The 23,589-nt window shown below is 38.0% G+C and overlaps 1 protein-coding gene across 1 annotated transcript in view; it reads right to left on the bottom strand.

Moving 5' to 3' along the window:
* Positions 1-16,103, bottom strand: part of ABCC9 (ATP binding cassette subfamily C member 9) — a 107,726-nt gene extending 91,623 nt beyond the window's left edge. The window contains exons 1-6 of the mRNA XM_072954303.1: positions 15,885-16,103; positions 15,417-15,531; positions 12,833-12,886; positions 11,358-11,520; positions 8,660-8,801; positions 3,931-4,052 (exon numbers count right to left, since the gene is read on the bottom strand). Coding sequence (XP_072810404.1) covers positions 3,931-4,052; positions 8,660-8,801; positions 11,358-11,499 — 406 coding nt within the window. The 5' untranslated portion in view covers positions 11,500-11,520; positions 12,833-12,886; positions 15,417-15,531; positions 15,885-16,103. The remainder of the gene's footprint in view (positions 1-3,930; positions 4,053-8,659; positions 8,802-11,357; positions 11,521-12,832; positions 12,887-15,416; positions 15,532-15,884) is intronic.
* Positions 16,104-23,589: the final 7,486 nt, after the last annotated feature.

Genomic DNA, 23,589 nt, shown 5'->3' with positions numbered 1-23,589 from the left:
CTGGCAAAGACATTGGAAGAATAAAACCAGAACAATATCCCTCACTACAGAGGGATAAAAAACCCAAACAAATAAACTCCAGCAATACATAGCATGAGTAACAAATCATGACCATGTGTGGCTTAGCCCAGGATGCATGGTTACTTTATCATTTGAAAAATCAATCAGTGTATATCAACACGAACACACTAACCGAAATATCATTTCAACTGATGCAAAAAGAAATCTTTCAATGAAATTCAACATCTATTCATGATAAAAAAAAAACTCTGATAAAATAAAGCTTTGCATAGAAGAAAACTTACTCACCTGATAAAGGTCTTACATAACAAGCTTATATAACTATCATTAAGTATGAAAGACTGTTTTCCCTCTAAAATCAGGAACCAGACAAAGATTTCACTGTCACCATTTCTATTCTGCATTTTACTGGAGGCTCTACCTAGTGCAATATAGCATAAAAAAGAAAAAGAAAGCATAAAGTTTGAAAAGAAACAAGTATAACTGTCTCTATTTTCAGATGGTATGTTTGTTTACATAGAAACTTCCAATAAACTTACAAAGCAATAATTAAAAGCAGTAAGTGAATTTCCAAGGTAGCAAGATGTAAGGTCAATATACAAAACCAATTGTATGTTATTTAGTGGCAGAAACAATTGGAAAATAAAATTTTAAATATAATTCCATTTATAATCGCAGTGGTCAAACAAAAAAAAACTGGTAATAATTTTAACAAGACATAAAAGATCTCTACATTAAAACTATAAAATATTGCAAAAGGAACTGAAAGAAGACCTAAGAAAATAAAGACTGGATTGTGAGACTCAGCATGTTTAAGATGTTAATTCTCCTCCATATTGTTCTGTATATTCAGTGTAATCCTTATCATAACCCCACCAAGAATTTTCTTTTTTTGGGGGGGGGGGGTATGAACTGAAAAATCTGATTCTAACCTGCTTTTAGCAATGCAAAAGAATTAGAATATCCAAAGCAGTCTTGGGAGAAAAACAAAGAAAAGAAGCTGTATGATTATAATACATGACTTCAAAACCTCCAAGCTGCAGTAATCAAGACAGAATCATGATAGCATAAAAATCCATGAATAGAGCAAAGGAATAAAAAATACAGAGCTGAGAAATAGATCATACTTAAACAGTGATTTGCTTTAGTTTTTTTTTTTTAAACAAAGGTCCCAAAGCAATCCAATGAGAAATGGAACGTTTGTTCCACAAATGGTGCTCAAACATATAGATATCCATTTGGGAAAAAAAAGAAACTTGACGCCAGATTTATTTACCATACACACCATTAATTTTAAATGGACTGCAGTCCTAAAGATAAAAACTGAAACTATAAAGCCTCTAAAAGAAAACAGGAGAATATGAGGGAATCAAATTTTGAGGGAAGGCAGGGATTTCTGAAGACACAGAAAGCAATAACTATGTTTGAAAAATAATAAAGTATACTATGTCAAAATTAAAATTTTCTGCTCATCAAAAGGCTCTGTGAACTAAATGAGTATGCAAGCACACACTGGGAGGGAAGTATTCTCAAAACATGTGTGTGATGACATTCTAATATCTAGTATACACAAAATACTCCTACAACCCAATAATAAAAGTGCAGTCCAATAAGAAGTAGGCAAGAGATAATAAATAGCCACTTCATAAAGATAACAAATGGCCAATAAACTCATCAAAAAGTACTCCACATCACTGGTCATCAGGGAAATGCAAATTGAAACCACAATGTGTTATCAGTACACATCCATCAGCATGGCTAAATTAGAAAATTTACGTCATCTAATGGAACAGCCAGAATTTCCACACGTTGTTAGTATGTAAAATAACCACTTTGAGAAAAGATCTGGTGGCTTCTTACAAACGTAAACATTTACAGACCTACCCTATGACCCAGCAGTTCCACTCTGAGGTATTTGCCCAAGAGAAATAAAAGCATATATCCATAAAAAAAAATTGCACATCAATGTTTATAGCAACTTTTTTTCATAATAGCCAAAACCTGGAGACAGTCCAGGTGTCTATCGACAAGAGAATGGAAAGACTGTAGTATATTTATACACTGGAATACTACCCCAACAATCACACGAACGAAGTGCTAATCTACACTGCATTATAGATAAGCCTCCAAAAACCATGCTGAGAGAAAGAAGTCTTACAGAAAAGAGTCTACACTGTATGGTTCAACTTACGCGAAGTTCCAGAATGAGCAAATCTAATCTACGGTGGGAAAAAGTTCAGATTAGATGTTGCCTCTACAGAGATGAAAATGAGGCGAGTGGTGAGGGCACCAGGAAACTTTCATGGACGATGCCAATGTTCTATATCATAATAAGTTTATACAGGTGTCTGCATCCAGCAAATCAAGATGTCTGTACTTTGCTACGTAAATTTTATCTCACAAAAGAACTGCACACAAACATTGAACTTGAGTTAATTATATGCATGCTGAAGTAATTAGGAAGTGATATACAATAAAACCTGCAACTTACTTTTTTGGGGGGTGGTGTCAATTTTACTTTTATTTATTTTTATATGAAAAATTATACAAATTCTTAACTTTATTAAATCACAGCTGGTATCTATCAAATATTTCAAATTAGGACTTTAAGGCCATATTATATTTCAGATTCTCTAAGACATTTCAAAACATTTAAATAATAAGCACAGACGTTATCTCCATAATTACAAAACTTAGTACTAAACTTGCTGTTGCCTTTTTTGGCATTCACATAACAAAATTTCCTTGATAATATCTGCCTTCCATTTTGTATCAGTTTTCTATTAAGATAATTCTGACTCGGACAAGACTTTTAAATTAATATTTAACCCTGACAACTTGTTTTTATAAGATTACCTTTGCCCAATTGTATAATGTGATGCAACACAGAATTAAATAATTAGCATTTTCCACTATTCATTTCAAATGTTAATGTCCCCTGGATAAGCAAATAAAATAACATTTATATGACTTAATTATTCCAGTTCCTAATTGCTGTATCAGTAGCCAATGTCATTTACATCATATAACAATCAAGTGAAATCCATGAACCTTAGAAAGCCATAAACATTTGTTTACGCAAACACACACAACTCCGCCTACCATGTTAGAGGACACACAGATCCCTGCCACCCACACACCATCCACGTTCTCTACCTTCGTCTCAGCTCTCCACGTGAAAGTACACACCAAGGCACGCAAGAGCCAGAGTACCACGTATGACTATTTGGGATGAGTTCTATCATTTCAGCATAAGGTGAAAATAAAATTAGGAATTCTTTAGACAGCTTCTAATTTCCTCAGGCCAGGAGGCAAGAGAGGCTTTGAAACATGATGTCAGGCGTGATGCAGATGTGAGGGGCTCGGCTTTGGGGGCAGCTGCTTCTCGGGACAGCCTAGTTTCCAGCAGGCACTGAAGCACACGCTGCTGTAGAGAGGACCCCAGTGCCTCAACAGGAATTCTAGGAAGAGCATCCATGAAAGACTTGGACCTTCGGGAAATGCCTCAGGATTCCAAGTCAGAGGCAGAAGCACTCAGGACTCGCTGAGATGACTTGCTCATGGGCCAGTATCGTGCAGTAGCTCCTGGCAAGAGCTCTGATTCTTGGGAGTCCAGCTTCTGCAAGCCAGAAGGCCAGCATATGCCCTTCACTTTCTACCCACCACACACCAACACATCACAAGGGGCATTTCTTGGAGAGCAGAGGTCCTGGGGGAATGGAGTTTTCATAGCCAAGAGCAACTCAGTTTATCTGCCTCTCCACATTAACTGGGAGACAACAGAGCAATTACTTATTGTGGTTTTCCCATGCCTTCCAATCCCAACCCACGCTGAGAGCATTTAATGAGGAAAAAGAAAAACAAACAGCTCTTTGGGGAGGAAAAAAAAAAACACTTGATCATACTCACCTAAAAGTAATTTGGGAAAATTTGATGTTTCAATATTATGATAATACACTATGGATGTGGTGGTGGCAACAAATCCCATCACAGCCGGCATGAAGAGGTGGAGGTGCCGGGAGTCCCGCCGCCTACGGAGAGTGATACAGCATCAGTGTCTGCCGCGGATGGCTCCAGATTTTCTCATTTTCTTTCCAATTTGTTTCATTAAAACCCTCTCCTAGCAATATTTGAAATACAGAGCGAGATACTCTATATACAGACTGCTAAGAGAACATAAAAGGAAGACTGCCTTGGGAGACGTAATTTTGCTGAAAGGATTTACCCTAACATGAAGGGTTGGAGAAATACAGCTAAAAGAGACCTTGCAAAATGCTTGCAACAAAACTATCACTTTTCCTGTATTGAAGAGCAGAGCTGCTGAAATAATTTAACACCAAGTAAAATAATTTACTTGAATTTACTTAAAATAATTTCACCAAGTGAAATAATTTACGTCAAGTTAAAACCAGCAACGGAATGTGAATTCTAATGTCGGTGGAAAGAACACCTGTTCTCTGGTAGCTTTCCCAAACTTGACGGCTTTCAGTGATTTTTCCATTTTCATTCATTGATTCAACACATATGGGTTTGCTGGTCCAGACACTGTCAGATTGCGGGATGCAACAGTGAACAAGACAGGATATAGCATCTGTGGTCCCAAAGCCTAGAATCTTTCAAGGAAAGCAATAGGAAATTCAAACGCAGGTGAAGGGGCCGGGAGGGCGTGCAGGGCTAGCGTCCTGAGACAGAGCAAGCCTTATGAAGGAACTGACTTCTAAACTGAGACCTTAAGAATGAGGAACTTCTACTCAGAGGAAGAAGAGAGGAGGACTATTCCAGACAGAGGGTCAGACATGTTCAAGAGTATTGCAAGCAATTCAGTATGACTGCAAGGAGACGAAATGTCATTCTGGGGGCAGTAGAGAGCTCCCAATGGATCGGAGTTATGCCACGACAGATGGGCAGGACCGACAGCCCTCAAGCCCATTTGCATTAATTGTGCCACACAGTTCAACCTTTAAATCTTCTCAGATTACTTACATGATGAATACACAAGCGGTATAGAGAAGAAAGTAACTAGTTCAAAAGTAACGAGAGAGAAAGAGGAACATTTGGGAAAAGGAATCCACTAATCAGGAAAGTGGCGGAAGAACACTTTAAAAAGAGGAAACAGAATGTGCAAAATACACAGATGCACGAAACAGTATACAATGTTCAAAGTTTTCCAAGGAGTTTAACGTTCCTCAAATAGAAAGTCTGAGATAGGACGCATCATGGAAGGCTTTATATGCCACGCAAGGAGCTGAAATCTAATCCTGCGGAACACGGAAATACTTGAACAGCTAAGTGGTGTGGTCAAGTGAGGCCTTTAGACACATCAATCTGGTAGTAACGTGGATGGCGAAGTTGACAGGTAGTGGGGTGGGTTGGAGAGGAGGGGAGAGGCACAGACGAAGGAAAGTAGTTAGGAAACTATGGGAGAGGCCAGGTGAGAGACGATGAAAGCCTGAATTAAGCTTTGGCAGGGAGGGAATAATACATTTGGAAAAGACTCAAAGTGGACAGGATTTTAACAGTTAAGGTATGAGTATGCTGTGGATGGAGACAGAGACTAATCCCCAGGGAGCTTGGGTAGATGGTGTTAACAGAAGATTTTAAGAGGAAGAGCAGGTTGGAGAGAGGAAGCTGATGCGTTTTAGCAGGAATGTGTGGGCTGTGAAGGTATGTAACAAGCATGCAAAAGAAGTTGCCTAATAGGCAAGTGCATACAGTCTTAAGGCATGAGGAAGGATATATTTGGAATCATGAATACAGACAGAGTAATGAAACTGATGGCATTATCACAGCATAAGAGCTGGCTTCAAAATCACCCACTGCCTCCCAGAAATAGTTCAAACGGTCAAAGAGAAAATGCTGGAAATAAATATTTCATCAATACCGAAATTAAGAAATGCCTCTAAGCTTCTTTAATTACCGAAGCAAAGAAAGAATCAAAAACCCACTTAACAGAAAATTTAAAAATGAACATACTACCTATCAAGTCCTATAAAATGTGGTCAAAACCACACTTAGAAGAAAGTTTATAACCTTAAACATATTCAGTAAGAAATTATTATGATAAATAAATTAAGTACACAATTCAAGAAGTTAGAAAAAGAATAACAAACATCAGTAACAAAGAGGCAAAAATATAGGATTAACACAGACAGTAGCAGCTACAGCAAGGTTTATATTTATGGCATTTCTTTAGTAGTGATTTAACGTGTTTTTTAACCATGCTAGCATTTTTATTAAGATTCCTATTATATTGTTACTGCTCTGCTTACAAAGTAGTACAGGTTTTCAGTGGGGCCCCCGACCTTATTCTTTCCTTTAACGACTATTATTTTTAGAGCATGATTTGCAGACTTCAGTGTTTTAGTAGAAGGACGTATATCTCATTATAGCAGAAAATCTTTAGTCAGAAAGTTAAAGAGAAAGCCAAAAACCATGTATCATGGAAAACAAAAGAACAGTTTCAAAAAAGAGAAAATGATAGAAATAAAAACCTAAATGAAAACACAATATAATAGTGAAGATTTTAATGCACATTTTTAGTATTTGATGAATTAACTAGTACAAAAATAATCAACACACAGGGCTTTAGCAATCCAAATCAGTAAACTCAATAAGGTTCTGTCTCTTATAAGTAATAAGAATAAAGAATTCTTAATACTTAAGAATACATTTTTTATTTAATACTTATTACTTATAAAATAATCACTTAATTGACACTAACGAAAATGTTAATAAGTCCCCAAAGGTATTCATTTAACAAATTACCTGCTCTAATTATAAGCCAGTCAAATTAGACCAAAGAGCAGAATCACAAATTATTTAGGGAGAGATAAAAGAGAGAACACTTCTTAGGAAAACTTGTGGAAAACAGAATGTTTCAAAAGAAAAATCAATAGCTTTAACATTTGTATTACTCAGAAGGAAACTCAAATATTCAACGAGGAATATCTTTGCATTGTTTTATTAATTATAATAAGCATTTGTGATAGTTTAACTAAAAAACAGTTCATGAAGTTTTGTTAGAAAAAAGAAGGAAGGAATGATCAGCAGAGTCAAATATAATAAGTGTGTTAAAGAGTAAAAGATGTCCTTTAAAGTGTTGTTCATGTCTTTTGGGATTCTTGTTGAAGCAGTTTCTAGAATAAGACAAAGCAAGAGGGAAAGCAAACTGAATCTCTGGGTTCAGAAGGAACCGGAAGATGTCTTTTTTTTTTTTTTTTGGAGAGTCCTGGATAAAACGGGGAAGAAGAGTCTACAGCTGAAGAATGGGTTTCGGCAGCGCAAGATCAAGGATATATTTCTGCTTGTTTTTAGTGTGGATCTCTTGTACCACCGCCACGATAAAACAAGTTTCCGCCATGAGCATATGTTGTCATTATTTCAGCCTCTGTTCCAAGTCTTTGACTGAATCTACACATCAGCCCCAAGGCTGAAAGGAGGAGTCACCCTCGTCTACGTGTTGTCAAGCTTTTAGGACACACGTGACTTCCACTATCTTCCACTTTACACGAGCACATAATAACATGAAGAGTCAGCCTATATGCCAAGGGAATGAAAAAATGAACGCTAACATTGGCTATGCTGATACAATATAAGACAAATATGCCAAAGCGTTGTAAACAATTCTCTATAAGATAATAGCCAATAAGCTTCTAAATGCTTAGAAACGTGACACATCTTAGGGTCTCTGATTTTCCTCTGAATCAGAAACTCAGATGTGCACATTGATGCAAAGTACTGTCATAAAACATTACAAAATTGTTGGCTCCATGACAACAGCCTTGAAGTTTCATTCCTTGTTAATTGCAACAGAAAAACATAAACAGATGTCAGGGGAGGTTCTTGTTAGATAAGAGGAAAATCACTTTTGAAGCTTTCTGTTTCAGACTCTAAATTAGTTTCATAGCAGTCCTTCAGTGAAAGGTGTAATATTTGGTGTCATTTCATAAAGAAAATTTTCCTATTACTTGAGTTCATTTTTTGTTCCTATGTGATAAAAATACCTCCCTCATCTGATGTTCAAGTTTATAAATAAAATTCATTATATCTAACTGCCTAGTACAAACTTCTTTTATTAGAATGTCAGAATTCCTTCATAAATAGGGGTTTTATGACAACTCCTGATTTTGAAACAATTATGTGCTTTGCCTCAATCTGCAGCCATATCCTCAGTGGCTCTTCGATTTATTGAATGCCTGTCTCAAGGCAGGCTGTTGTATCTTTGCTGTTTTACAAAATAAATTGGAACATTTAAGCACCAGTTATACATTTATATATAAAGATCATATATATATGATCTTTCTTGCTATTTATATTTATTTTGAAAAAGAAGGTAAATATCAAAGCATTTAAAAGGAGAGAACTTTTGGCCAAGGCTACAGAGACGAAGGAGCAAAGAAGCAGAAAATACATCAATGAGTACAAGCCACAGAGATCTGAACTCGTGTTATCAGAGAAAAGACACAACACAAAAACATGGACAACGTGCACGACTGTCATGTAAAAAGGAGGACGGCTGTGGTTCCTAGTACATTCTGACCAAAAAGTTAAGCCTGGCTTGGTACACTCTTAACTACCATCCGTATCAACGCCTCCCACTAGGATAGCATACTCCCATTAACTAAGTGGAGTCACTTACGAATCTGAAACAATGCCTTCTGCTATTTCACAAACATGCACAAACAGGAGGGCAAACGTAAGAATCCATCTCAGGTTGTGTCCAGGAAAATGAAGCCATGTGTTGTGATGAATCTGGACTTTTGAGCTCTGACTCCCCCACCCTGAAAAGAAGAAAAAGGTCAAGAGATCAACGAGGATCGATTATAATCATGGAAATGATTTCCATTGTGATAGATTTTGGGGTGAGTTCCCTGAAACCTTACTCCTTTCTAGGGTAGCAATGGAAATCCTGGTCTATTTTCATTATGTTGAAAAAGGAACAATTTCAATTCATTTTTACAGGACTTCCTAGGTAACACATTGAAATTTGTTGCTTCACTCAGGAATAACACAACCTCTGGATGACAACGTGATTATTTTATGCTAGTCACAGCTCTCACTGACAGGTCTCTGATTCACTCAAAAGAAAAACAGATTAATGATGATATTAATAAAAGCAATCTGGATTCTAAAATCTTTCAAAACATGGGATCTGTGGGAGGATTAACAAAAAAAGTCATATTTGGTGATGAAATATAGGACCCATTGGCTGAGTCAACCCTTAATCACATGCACATCATGCGAAAAAAATGATAACCTATGACTGGGCCAGTGCTAGTGATATTTTCTCAAAGAAGGCTGCAGTTTCGTTCATTGATGAAATTTTAAGTAGGCTCAAGAACATCACAGGTTCACCCTTAGCTCATCACTGGAGATAAAATTAGTTACCAGATTACATTTTAGTAAATGTTGATGGTTTCCCCTCAAAACCATAGAGTAATGCCAATTCACAGATGGTGTGCTAAGAAAGGACCCCACTCTTGTCTCTTTTGTCACCTTTTGTTCTGAATTTTTGACTTGGGGGAAAGCCCCACATCCTTCAAGAATGATTGGGGTGTCCACTTAAAATACTGAAGGAAGGAATTTTTGTATAGACAAAAGAGAACCTTGAAGCATTCTTTGAAAAGAATATTGGTTCATGGCTTAGTTTTTCCCAAATATACTTCTTATTAGAAGATTAGTTACATTTAATGTATTCTATTAGAATTTATACTATAAACTCTTGCACATAAGCTCTTTTATTTTTCCTACAACACTGTAATTTTCCTTATATCTGAGATACTTCTTCAAGACTCAGTATGGTCTCTCACTAACTCAAGTAGCCAATGTTATGGATGAACACTCTGCATTTTTTCTCCATCATTTTCCTTTGACAGTGTTCATTCCAATTCCACTTGATTCAAATAGCCTTTCACCAGCCTCTGTGTTGATGCCAGAGACACAAGCAGCCCAACAATTGCTGTCAGTGAGTTAACTGGATGTCAAAAATGAATTATTTAACTGTAGAATTTCAATTAAAAAAAGGATGTTCTACCTTTGGCCAAAGGGTCATTCTTAATGTCCTACAAATGCCACCACCTATACAAAACTAGCGTTTCTATAAATGGCCACTCTGATCCCAATATATTTAATGTCTATATACTTGCTTGACCTAAATAACTAGGTGCCAAGAGTTATGGTGGCTTCTGCATAGTATCTGTCATATAACAGAAATTCTTTGCTCACTGTTGGAATGCCCGGTACTTAGTAATCTCTCAATTAAGATTTGTTAAATGAAGAAATAAAAGCTTACAGATTATTTTTGAACTTTCCTTTAAAACAGATCCTTAAATTATGATCGTTTTCTTAAGAAAATCAGTCAGATAGCCTTTTGATATACTTTTATGAGCAAAATTATGCATGGGACTATTAAACATCAAATTCAAAATAGTGGTGACCTCTTTTGAAAGGACAGGAACGTAGGATGTGGGAAGAGGAACGGGATCAGGAAGTTGTACTCGGACTGTTAGTGTCCTTACAATGAGTGTGACAGATTCAACAGGTGTTTATTACATTACTCCTGGTCATTCTTCTATATGAAAAAAATCTTATAATTTTAAAAAATGCTAGAAGGTCTATTTTGGTTGTTTTGAGGAAGTTATACAAATTATGCATAACTGCTCTAAATAACTGGATTTTGTGTCTACGTAAACTGTAAAACAATAGGGAAAACTGTCTAACTTCTTTCTAAATAGCTTGCCCACCTACTCTTCCTACCTGAAACACGCCCCATCACTCCTACTTTAACTTGCATGCTCTATATCTTTCCAGTCCCCAACCACATCACTCCACGTGTCTTCCCCACTGGCCCTGAGAAGAGCTAGTTGTTGGTGGGCTAATGCCCAGGACAGTTTCTTCCTGGATCTGTAAATGGGCTTACAAGGCAGTATCAGCATTTCTTTTGACTCTGACTTACGTGTTTCACTGGGAAATTCCTGTGACTATTCCAGGCAAGCACTGTGTTTTACCCACTTTCCGTTCTCCTCACCTAGCACAAAGCAAGTACTCAGTGGATGCTCTGACCTATCTTATAAAACTCTTTCTCTTTTTTTCAACAACTGCGGCTTCTTGAAGTCCTTTCTAGAAGGCATGTGACTGCTATTTTTATCTACAGAATATTAAATGCCAAAAACATCAGTAATTGGAAAACACAAAATACTTGTTTGTTCTTTGCCCACAGACTTACATATTAGTTCTCATGCTGGAAAATTACATCAATGTTATACCAAATCTCAGCCATTAATAAGAACTTTCCTGTCAACACCAGGTGATGAAACATAGGACAGGAGGTTACTCACCAATAAACAATATTGGAAAAGTGATAAACAACAGGAAGACATGAGGGACCAGGTTGAGAGCGTCCACGAAGCAGGGGTTTTGCAACACACCATCATAGATATTATATGAAGAAATGTTGTTACCACAGAATGAAAGGCTCATTTCTTCTTATATGGTTTAACCCTAAAAGGGAGAGAAAGAACGAAAAGCCTCAATTTACTATTGAATTCTCCTTCATACAATTATAGCCTTAAAGAGGTGTTATATTGTACAATTAATTTTCTTTATTTTTGCAGTTGAGTAAAGGAAACTCTATACCAAAGTCAGTTGAGAGTTACTTATAAAGGCCTTATACATTCCATACGGTCCACTTTGTAAAGATTTTTTTCAGAGAAAAATATTCCGTTTTAATTTGGAAAATAAACAATAGTATCTACCAAGAGTGGTACCTGAAAGGAGTATTTGTCTGAATGATATGATTTCAAACAGCAAAAATGGTTGACTACCAAGAAAAAGAAGGGAGGAAATGAAATTACTGACTGAAAACTCAAAAGAGGGTAATATTAAATCCTTTCCCATGGTCACTCATTGAAAATGCTTTCACGAATGACTTCAGCTGGACACAACTTTCTGCAACATTTTATTAATTGCAGGGCATAGTAGTACAAAGAGACCAATGTGATTGGAACCAGCATATAGCCTTTCTCTGAACAACATTCAAATCAAGTGTTTAAGACAAATAAAATATTATTCAAGTGGCTCAGGTCCCATGGTCAGAGAATATTCTTATGTGAAATGCACTCCACTCAAGTTTTGGAACAAAGGATGTCTTCTCATTGGAAAGCTGTATTCCACCAGAGAAACAGACAAGCTTAGAGAGGAAACAGACAGCAAGATCACGGAGGATTTTCTTAGCCATTGCGGGGACTCTGGCTTCTACTCTGAGTGAAATGGAGCCACTGGGAAGGGGGTGATCAGACAAGCTCTGACTTCCATTCAAATGAATTCTCACTGCTGTGCTGAAACGGATGGTGTAAGAGCAAGGGTCACTTCATCAAAACACTACTGTGAAATGCCAGCAAGACTGTCAGCATTCTGAAAGCGTCTTTTATGATGCCTGCTATTTATTTATCACCTTCAAAATTCTGGGAGTTTTGCATGTATTATGGAAGCCCTCAGAGCAACCATGCAATGTTAGTGGAGTTCTTTGCATTTTACAGAGGATGGTATTGGGGCTTAGACAGTAGCCAACCAGGAGAGTAGCCGGGACCCACACCCCCGTGTGTCTGACTCTAAACTATGTTCGTCCCACTCCATCACATAGCCTCCAGCCAATTTTTTAAAAAAATAAATCTCTTATCTATTCAGATTAAAATAAGTAACAGTTTGAGATTTTAATCTCACTGGACTTTGTTTCTTTTCCATACTTATGTCACCCTGGATTCACAGTTAGATTATTAAAGGTTGGCAAAGGTTTGAATAATTAAAGAAGTACCTTTTCTCTCCTCCCTTGCATTCATTTAGCAGTGGCCATGAATCATATTTTTTCCTAGAAAAAAACAAAGCATGTTACACAGAAAAGATTCGCAACAGTAGGTGAACTATTGGAGAAATAAAATTTTAAACAAAAGCTTTATAAAGCATTACATGAATAGAACAACTAGTTAGAAAGCCTATGTGTTTACAGTCTGTAAATTCTTAAATGGAATTCCTCTCATATTATTTCTGGTAATACTTTTTTTTATATGCTCTCTAGTCAAGACCTTTTCTTATCTTTTTAAAAAAAATGTTTTATTTAAAAAAGAACTCATAAAACTTTGTAAATCAACTATGCGTCAATGAAAAAAAGTTTAAAAATGTAAAAAAAAAAAAAAAGCCCTCAAGGCGAGGTTAGAAACTTGCCAAATTCTTAACCAACTGTTAAGGTTCTAAGCTAGATAAAAGAATTTAAAAAGAACAAGATTTTTCAAATAGCAGTAAAATGGAAGTTCTGATTTCATAATTGTACGTTAGATTTATTTCTGGTAAACATGGAAAAAACAGAAACTGAAAAAAATAGTTTGCAATGGAATTTTTAAGACTACTTCTTTTACTTAATAGAAATGATAAAAGGACACTTTAAGCTTACTCTTAATTGAAAGACATGTAAAAACTTTCCTACAGCAAATTGAAAAATAATTTTTACTTTAGCTAGTTTTATAATTTTATCCAAAATTATAGTATTCCAATTGGCTACATTCATAAATCTTGATATTTAATCACTATCAATATTGAGTCAGATGCTAAAATATAATCTGAATTTGCAAAACATATATATACTTCATTAGCTATAAGCACTGCCTGCCTGGTATTTAATCAGTCCTGAAACCTACCAATTCAGTAATCTTTGTATAAATGTGTGGAACTGTGGAAAGAGAATACCAAAGAAGTACAACAGCCTGAAAAAGTCAGAGAACGTTTTCAGCCATGCACTTGATATCTGGGATTTTAGGCCATTAATTAATTAACTGTAAAAATGTTTATTGATACTGACCATGTGCTAGGCACTAGGAATTCAACAGCATGCATGACAGAAACAGTCCCTGTGATCTTAGGCTATATAAATCAGACTAGATTAATGCCAGTAGTTCTTGGTATAATGTAGAGGTTATGATCTAAAAGACAGAGATATATACAATGGCATCATCACACAAAGTAGCATACTTCAGCTTGCTAAAGTAAAAACTTTAGAATGATGTTTTCTTTCTACCATAAACCTAACCTCACACTCCCCCCTGGCTCCCCACCTGTTACTGTCTCTCACCACATCTCTCCTTTCACTTTTTCTTCTGCCGCTTCCTCCATCCTTCTTGCCTGTGCATGAGGCACAGAACAGCCAGCCCTCACTACAACCGGCCATGGACCAACAAAGGGAAGAAGTGAATTTACTGCAGATGTGTAGAGAATGTTTGTGTTTACCTGAGGCGTTTTATTCAATCAAGATTTTTAACTAATTCTTAAATCTCCAATTGTCATTCAGGGTTTCCTTCCCAGAACCCAGGTTAAGTTAGGGATGCTTTGGGAAGGGTACAAATTGTTGCTCTTGCCAAAGAAACCCCGTCAGGTGACACCCTGCAGCCCCGCCCCTTCTGGAGCTGTCTAGTCCAGCTAACACTGACAGAGGCCCCAGAAAAAGCAGGAGGGAGAAGGAAGGGGGCCAGATAGGAAGACAGGACATTTTTTTCCCCACAAGTATAAACCCACGGAAAAGTGTTCAAGTGTTTATGACAGCTGATAGAGTTGGAGAATTTGAGTGAATGAACTTTGAAGACAAACACCAAAAGTGAAACTTTGATTATAGGGATGGTCTGTGGAGCAGAAAATATAAAACAGAATACTCCTTGATGACCAAACTTATGTCTTCATGGCAAGAACACTACCCTCGGTATTCTTATTCCTTGAAACGCATTATAGGAAGCTCCCCATACTCCGGACGTAAAAAATTTGGATTCAGTCGATGAATGTAAAGTAAATAAGTGAAAACTAGCACTCTATTCTGTTCACCTAGCAGAAAGTCAGATCTGATGGAACAGAAATCCCAGAAAATTTAACATGCTGGAAACACCTGGAAAAAACACGCTGAAGGCAAAGTAAAAGCGTTCATTCTCACACACCAAAATAACTCATACTTTAGTTATTCAGAAATTAACCAAATTATGTTGGGAGACTGAAACAGGACATTTTAAAGAACTTAACTGGGGCCTTTATCATTATCTCGGGTATGTTCAGAGTCAGATCACTTAGGAAAACAAACGTAATAAGTTATTTGAAGTTATTCAGTCCATGGTTCATAAAACACGAAGTATAAGATGTCTGTCTATCGATCTATCAATGACAGATCCAAGCAGGAATTCACCAGCTTTACGAAGAGACTTCTGGTTAAGTGCCCGGTCTGAATGCACCCAGCGAAGTTGTACTGCACACCAAAGGAAATGTTGGAACCACTCAGCAGATAAGATTGCTTTAGAGAGACAACTCCAGTGGTTTTTTGTTGTTGTTTTTTAATCCCAAACTGGACAAGTAAAGCAACAAATAAATACCTTGGGCAATCGCTTGACGCTGCTTCAAACCCCTACCGGTGCACTTCCACTACCTTCAAAACACCGGCTTCCTACACTGTCTTAAGTGTAAAATTCAAACCCGGACGCAGAACTCCTAAAAAAGCAAAGAATAACACAAATTAAGCAGACAGAAAGAAAGCTACTTCATGAACAAGATGGGAAATGTCTAAGAGACATACACAGAGAGAGAAAGAAATGGTAGTAACTCCCTGCACTATATCCAGTTGGTTTAAGCAGGAGCCGGCCAGAGTCTTGAAAGTAAAGCTGGAAACCTGATCCCCACGCCCTCTGCTCCCCGGCTGGGGCCCCGTCCCTTAATCCTAGAAATAGCGACGGCGAAGGCGAAGCGCTGCGAGAGTGCTCGCCGAAACGCTGGGTCAAACCCGACAGCTTACGGTTACCCTTAAAATTTTTAAAATGATATTTATGTAAAAGACACGGACTCACTTACTCCGAAGGCAGAGTGTTCCTCCCCTGGCCGAAGCACGCAGGGCGCCGAGCGGATTATTTTTAGGGTGGTGGGAGATCAGCTGCTGCCTCCTATCGAGTTTCTCAACTGCAGAAACTGCTCTCGGCTGGGGCGGACGCGGCGACTGCGAGGCAGGAAACTGGGCAGAAGCCCCGAGCGCAGCGCCTGGGACTGGAGACCCTCCCCACCCCCGCTCGGCCCAGCTCTCCGCACCGGAGCAGCACATTTGGGGCGCGCGAGATCACGATTTTACAAATGCGAGTAACGTGCGTCCCCTCGATTCATTAGACACTGAAACTTACGATCTGATTGATTCACCGCAGTCGGGTGTTCCAATGTTAGATCACTTGCACTTGTGACCCCCTCTCCCCGGCTCTTATAAACCACACGAGGAAGCGAATTTGGGGGTTCACCATTTTCCCCCAAGTGGACCTGGGAAATGAAGGACTCATTCCGGGCACAGGAACCGGCTGCCGGGCTGCGTTCGCGCGTGCGAATGTCTCGAGGAAGCAAGGCAGACTCAAGCCCAGACACTGCCCCAGCGCCCCGGGAAACCTGGTTACTCCTCGGACCCGTCACTGCGCTCCAGGTGGGCGACGCTTCCCCTAGCTCCCCGAAAGTGGGGCTTTGGCTTCCCATGGGTTTACACACGGTTCCCCTGACTCTTGCTCTCGACCGGAGCCATCATAAATTACCAAGGAGATAATGTGTTTAAAATACATTCACTCCCGCAATAACTCCCCCCAAGTCGCAAGCCGTAAATTTTGTTCCAGGCAACCCTTAATCAACACTCGATGTTATCAGAGGCCAGCGCTCAGTCAACCCGAAATAACCATTGTTTTTGTCAACTGTCCCGGTCTGCTAAAGGATGGTCAGCCTGGGGGCTCCGTGCGCGACCCCGAGGGGCACCGCTCCCAAGACCTGAACCCCAAACTCGTGCGGCCCACGGACTCTGGGGCAGAGCTGACCTCCGCCCTGCCAGCCCCGGGCTTTCCCCGCGGGAGCCTCCCTGCTCGGAAGGTCTCTGCGTTCCCGGGTGAGGCCCAGTCTCCGCCAGCGACTGAAGCTGGAAGTCGCGGCCGCTAGAGGTCTGCCGGGCCTGGTGCGGCGACACCCGGGAGGGTCCGGGAGACTCAGAGCCCGCGAACTTTGAAAGCTCGGCTACTGCACCCTGGAGCTGTTTTCCGCGACGCAGGCGCAGGGACAAAGCGCGCTTCAAGGATGGGGATCCCGGGACTGCGGCTGGGAACCCTGAGGATCCCATGAACAAACCAGAAGGGGGACCAGAGGTTCCCAGTGCGTCTAGGGAAGAGAGAACTGGAAATGAGGGCTGCAAATAATTCCCAGATACAGACCCTGAGTGTGACCACACAAAATCAAGTTGACTTCGTGGTTTTAAATATATATATATATATATGATTTTATATATATATAATTTTATATATATATATAAAATTAAGGTCACTTATTATGATTAAGTCATGCTTAATTTTTTTAAGTCAAACTTTGGAAAGTATGAAAAATATAAGGGAGACCAGTGAGCCCTCAAGTTTATAAAACTACCGAAAACATTTTGATGTATTTTAACAAAAACAAAACCAGCGGTATAGTGTAGCGATAAAAAAAAAAAAAATGGATGCGGGAGCCAGCCTGCTATCAAATCCTGCTACCGCACTTGTCTCAGTGCTCAGAGACTTTGGACAAGTTGCTTAATTTTTCTATCAGTTTCCTCACATACTCAATGGGACGGATACAAAATATATATGTTTCATAGGCCTGATGGCGAGGGTAAATGAGAGAATCCCTTCGAAGAGCTGAGTGCCCGCCCCCTCAGTGAAAGCTAATATGTATGTTATTCTATTAGTTTTTTCTATGCATAGTTTACGTTGTTGGCAACGCAAAATCATTTACCTCCTCACAGTATCCTTTAAAATAATTATTTTCTGATGGCATTTAAAAATCTTTGTAGAAATCATTTAAATGGCTCCAGAATATTTCATTGTGTGACTACACCATAATTTTAAATCCATTTTCTTATTGTTGGACAGAGGGTTGTCAAATTTCTACCACCATATTTAATCCTATGATGAATTTTTTATGAGGTTTTTTTTTTCCTTTGGTAGCAGATAACTTCTTTAAGATACATTCTCTGAAAAGTAATTACAGCATCAAAATTAGTAAATATTTTTAAGGCTGTGGATATAGAATGCAAAAATACCTTTCTAAAAAGTGTATATAAACTCCCTCCAAAGTCCATGAGACAGCCTATTACACTTACCCAAACCAGCATTGAATATTCTTATCTTTTTAAAAATCTTATAATTTGACACATAACATGCAATTCCTTGTTATTAACATCCATTTTCAAGTGTTCATTAAACTATGTATTCCCTCCATTTTGAACAATTTGTTCACATACTTGTCCATCTAATGGGTTTTAATGATGTTTCCTAAAATTTGCATAAACTTTTAGTGAGTGGGACATTAATCCTGTTTCATATGTAGGACAGATACTTTCCCAATTTGTCATTTTGAAAAATGATAGTGGTTCTACCATTACAAAAAATAAAAAGAATTGTCTTCATACATTCTATAAAGATTTGCACACACCATATGCTTAGACCTCTTGCCTGACACAGAGGTCAGTGGTGGGTCAGACCTCCAGAGTCACTGCCTTCATGGTGCTTTTCCTTAAGGGAAATTTTACTTGGGCAAATTAGATTTTTTATCATTGCATTGTATTCCAATGTTGTACTTAATAAATATTAACTATCATTTGCATTTGTTTAAAGGTTTTTTTTGTTAAATTCAATTCTGAAATTCATTTTGGCATATACCATGAGAAAAGAACCTAAGTCAATATTTTATTTGTTACATCAACACCACTTAATGAATAATCTTTTTCCTTTCCTCTAATATGTAATACTGCCTTTGTCATATACATATAATTATTTTATAAGATCTGTTTCTGAGCTAGTGTTCTGTTCAACTGACTTATTTTAAAAATTTTTTCTACTCTATTACTGTGATCAGATGGAGGTGATTATTATAGCTATAAAATATATTTTAACCCTAGTAGTGTTAGTCCCCTTTTTACTCTTTTCAACATTTTCTTATCTATTCTTTTTTGGAGATTTTATTAGAATTTCACTACATCTAGGAAATAATTTATAAAGAAATGTCATCACTTCGGCGTTCTGTCTTTTCCATTTACTTGTCTTCTTTTTATCTTGATATTAAATTTATATAGATCTGTGCATTTCTTGTAATGATTTATCATACGAAGTTCATATATTTATTTCCATATTTTGTTCTGCTATTAAGAATGTTCTATTTGTTTATATTTTCTATCAAATTATATATTTATCTTATATCCAAGCACTTTACTAAGCTTTCTCAATAATACCAAGATTGTTTTTCCATGTTACCTTGACTTTCCAGAAAATACATTATCTGCAAATAGTGGTACATTTGTGCTATTCACTGTACGCTTGTGTTCCCCAAAATCTCACACATTGAAATCCTAAACCTCAGTGGCACTAGGAGGTGGGGCCTTTGGGAAGTAATTAGGTTTAGATGATGTCTTGAAGGTGGACCTCCCATTGTGGGATTCATGCCCTTATGAGAAGAGAAAGAGACTAGAGCTTGCTCTCTCTGCTCCCCACCATGTGAAGACACAGCAAGAAGGCAAGTAGCTGCAAACTAGGGAGAAAGCTATATAATACAAGCCTTCTCCTTCCCTCTGTCTCTCTCCCCACTCCTAAACTAGCCCTGCCTCCCAATTCTCTATTGAATTGCTCCAGTGACTCAGATTTAAAACCTTGAACTCAATGCTCACTTTCTCTCACTCTTCCCTCTTCATCCTCATACAATTATTAAATCATTCATGTTATGCTGAGCAGTGACTTCCCTCCACTTCTTTCCTTTCTCTCTGCCTCCCTGGTCTCTTAGAGGTTCATTAGTTATCGGCTCAACCCCTTAACTGGTCTCTCCCACCATTAACCGTTTTACACAGTTATACCATATTAATCTTTCTAAAAATGCACTTTCAGTTACAGAACTATCACACTCACAAATCTTTCACAACTCACTCTGTCATTTAAGGTCTTCACAAAGCTTGTCTCACCCTCTCTGACCTCTTATCTACCAACCAACCTCTACTACTTAACAGCTTCGGTATACACCTCAATACTCTTGTTTTTGCCCATCCAACTGCCAAACGATCTCTTCTATGCTATTGCCTCTCTGAATCCTGGCTGTTTCAACGCTCTTCCCAAACATCTCATTTTCTGCATCACTCCACTGTGGGTCTCGCAGTGTCTGCCACGTAGTAGATGGTAAATGGGTTGTGACAGCCCTTTCTTTCTGTATCTGCAGTCACAGCACCCCCTTCAATGTGGCTTTTGCAGTGTTTCCCCCACAGAGCGTGGGCTCCAGTTCCAGCCAGCACACCCCTCCCCAGACCAAGTTCTAGCCAGCACACTCCCTGCCCCCCAAGATCAAGCCAGCTGAGAAGGCAGCAGTCGTCACGTCCACTACAACTGCTCTTTACCCTGCAAAGCATGGATGATCCAGAGGACAAATAAGAAAAGGCCAGTGGACTCCACTCAAACAAGCAGTCTTCTATCATTTTACATGACGCCCATCTTCCCGCTAGCTCCGCAGCAAGCTTCACGGAGCTTGTGATAGCCTCCTGTCCTTAGGTCTTTTTTAAATGAGAGCAGAGACTGAAGCGGGAAGAACTGCAGAGGTTAAGAGCCGTGAGCTGTGTTCTTGGAGAGCTATCAATCAGTGAGGACACTTGCAGGTGTGAGCCTGATAGGATTTTTGAATCCACCTTATGGTTTTTAAACAATGGACTTTGTTCTGAATCATGTTATAGTTACATGACCTGAGCAACAGAAACCAGAGAGGAGCTTCTCCAAAGATGGTTTGAAGGAGTAAATGATACTCATAATGTTCATACAAGAAGACCAGGGGCATAAGTAAGATCTGTGTTTCCATGACTGCGCCTCTTAGACATCTGGAAATAGACATTCACCCACATGCATTTAATATTGAATATTTACAAGCTCCTGCTGCAGATGTGAATAGATGAACTTCCTTAGGAAATACTATAAAAGGATGTAAGGTTAGAGTCAAAATTAAAAAAAAAGAAAAGAAAAAGAACATGATGTTGCTCCTGTGATCTGGGATAGCAGATCACAGAGACTAATCTGGGAAAACAGATCCTGAGGGCATTTAATAAAGTTAGATAAGCACTAAGATTACACTGGCTCGATCACGTAATAACCATTTTTTATTCTTTTGCAAATGTGAACCATGTAAAGAGTGCATTTCCCTTTTTATGATTCACTTGGGAAAAGACGGTATCTGCCTTAAGCAGGAGAAAGTGCAATTCATTTGATCTTGATGAAAGCGAAGCCCTCAAAATCCACAGGTGGGTGTTCTTGGTTCCACCAGCTTCCCAGAGCATCTGTTTCTTGAAATGAAGAGAATTAAGACTTGCATTGATTTATTCTGTCCACACATATTTACTGATGATCTGCTGTGTGTCTCACATGTGGTAGGAGAAAACAGCACTGAACAAGATAGACATGCCTTCTGTCTTTCTCGAACTTTAAGCCTGGCTGGGAAGAAAGCCATTAAGTAAGTAAGAAGAAACACTTTTAAAAATAAAATTATGATAAGTGCTACAAAAGGAAAGTACAAAGAATTATGACATGGTATTACTGAGACCAGACCTAGTCAGGGAAGTTTTCCCATGAAAATGGTATTTCAGCTGCAGCTTGGAGGATGAGAAGGACTAAGTCAGGTGAAAGGTAAGAGGAAGACAATCATGATCTAGTCAAGAGAATATGTGCAAAGGCCCTGTGGTAGAAGGGGCTGCATGCCTTTGAGACCAGTGGCTGAAGTGTGGTTAGTGCAGAGAAGGTCAGGTAAGATGAGACAGATGAGCAAGGCCTAGGAAGGTCATTAAAAAGATGTTGAATTTTATATTCTTTTTTAAAATTTTGTTTTTCAGAACAGGGTGGAGAAGGAAAGCTCCTTTATTATTTTTGGGGGAGGGGAGGTAATTAATTTTGCTTATTTATTTTCAAAGAAGTCCTGGGGATTGAACCCAGGACCTCATGCGTGCTAAGCATGTACTCTACCATTTGAGCTATACCCTCCCTCCCTTGAATTTTATTCTAATCTCAATAGGAAATCAGCCATCAAGTGAACATTCAGGCGATTTCTTTTCTTTTTTTATTTTATATAAACTGATATAGAGGTCTTTAGTATTCATCCATTTTCTTGTGTTGGATTATTTTTTGAGTACATTACTAAGAATAGACTTACTGATTAAAGTGGTAGAAATATCTTCATTTCTCATACTGCACACTAATATATTATATATGAATACGTATTTTTTTTGTGGGAGGATTGCCACATGTGTGTCTAGAATCTCTGGGCTCTGTTGTCTTGAGGTCTTAAGCAAGACTTTCATTTTAATGTTCTATTACACATTACTTCAGTCTTCTTAGTTCGTTTGTATAAAGAAGACTGGAAAGTCTGGCAGGAACAGTTCAGCCTTTTGGGTATTTTTACACAAGATTAAAATAAGATAAAGTGAAAGTCCTTGGCAAACTGTAAAACATCATAAAATAGCAAGATGTTAGTATTACTTGGTGTTTATTTATTATAAATACTCATTACGTTGAAAAGATCCCTTTTCAAAACATCGTATAAAAATACGTAATCATACTTAAACCAGGTTCAATTTATTTGGGATTTTTCTGTATTTAGCATCTAGTCGTGATTTCATGGATTTAAACTTGGCAGGGAAAGTGAAAAGCATTAAAAAAAAACCTAACTTTACTTAAAACATTTTCCATAATTTTCCTCTTTCTGTCTCTCTCCCAATTTTTTGTTCCTAAGGAGAAACACCAGAGAAAACATTTCAAATAATAATTTTAAAAGACAAAGAGGAAGCTAAATGGAGTGAAACCTCTTTTTTGAAATACAATAAATAACCCAATATTTATATATATATAATTTACATTCTATTTAAATATAGTAAATGACCTAATATTACATATATTTAATTTATATTCTATTTAAATATAAAGACCAAAAGATAATACCTCTTCTCATTGGAAAACAAAACCAGTAACAATAACTTAGTCAGAAGATAGGAAAATATACAAAACTTTAAGGAAGAAATGACTGACTTAAGGAGAGGCAGGAAATGAGATATGATTAAAAATAGGAATGCTGAGGGGAAAGGGAAAAATGTGCAAGAAGATTTCACAGAGAAGGGAAATTTCTTTTTAATAGGAAGAAGGAGAAAAAATGTTTCATTCATTTTACACATCAGTGGTAAATTCTTCTTAGAAAGGAAAAGAAAAACTTAGAGTAAATGTAACAAAATCCGTGCAGCCTACAGTGAGCGGGAGATGGGACCTCTGTCTTTGGAACTGTCAGGACAATGTTTAATTGTTTTGCTCAGCAATTGTATGCATCCATGTTTCCATCCAATGGGGGATCCCTTTCTAGCTCAGGCCCAGACTGGAAGGGTGAGAAAACAGAGTTCATGAAAACTCAAATTTGAAAAAAAATGTGCCCCAACGTTCGGAGCAGCACTATTTACAATAGCTAAGACGTGGAAGCAACCTAGATGATTGGATAAAGAAGGTGTGA

Source organism: Vicugna pacos, chromosome 34, assembly GCF_048564905.1.
Source record: "Vicugna pacos chromosome 34, VicPac4, whole genome shotgun sequence".
Taxonomy (NCBI): domain Eukaryota; kingdom Metazoa; phylum Chordata; class Mammalia; order Artiodactyla; family Camelidae; genus Vicugna; species Vicugna pacos.
Note: the sequence above shows the minus strand (reverse complement) of the source record. Positions and strands in the feature narration are given on the sequence as shown.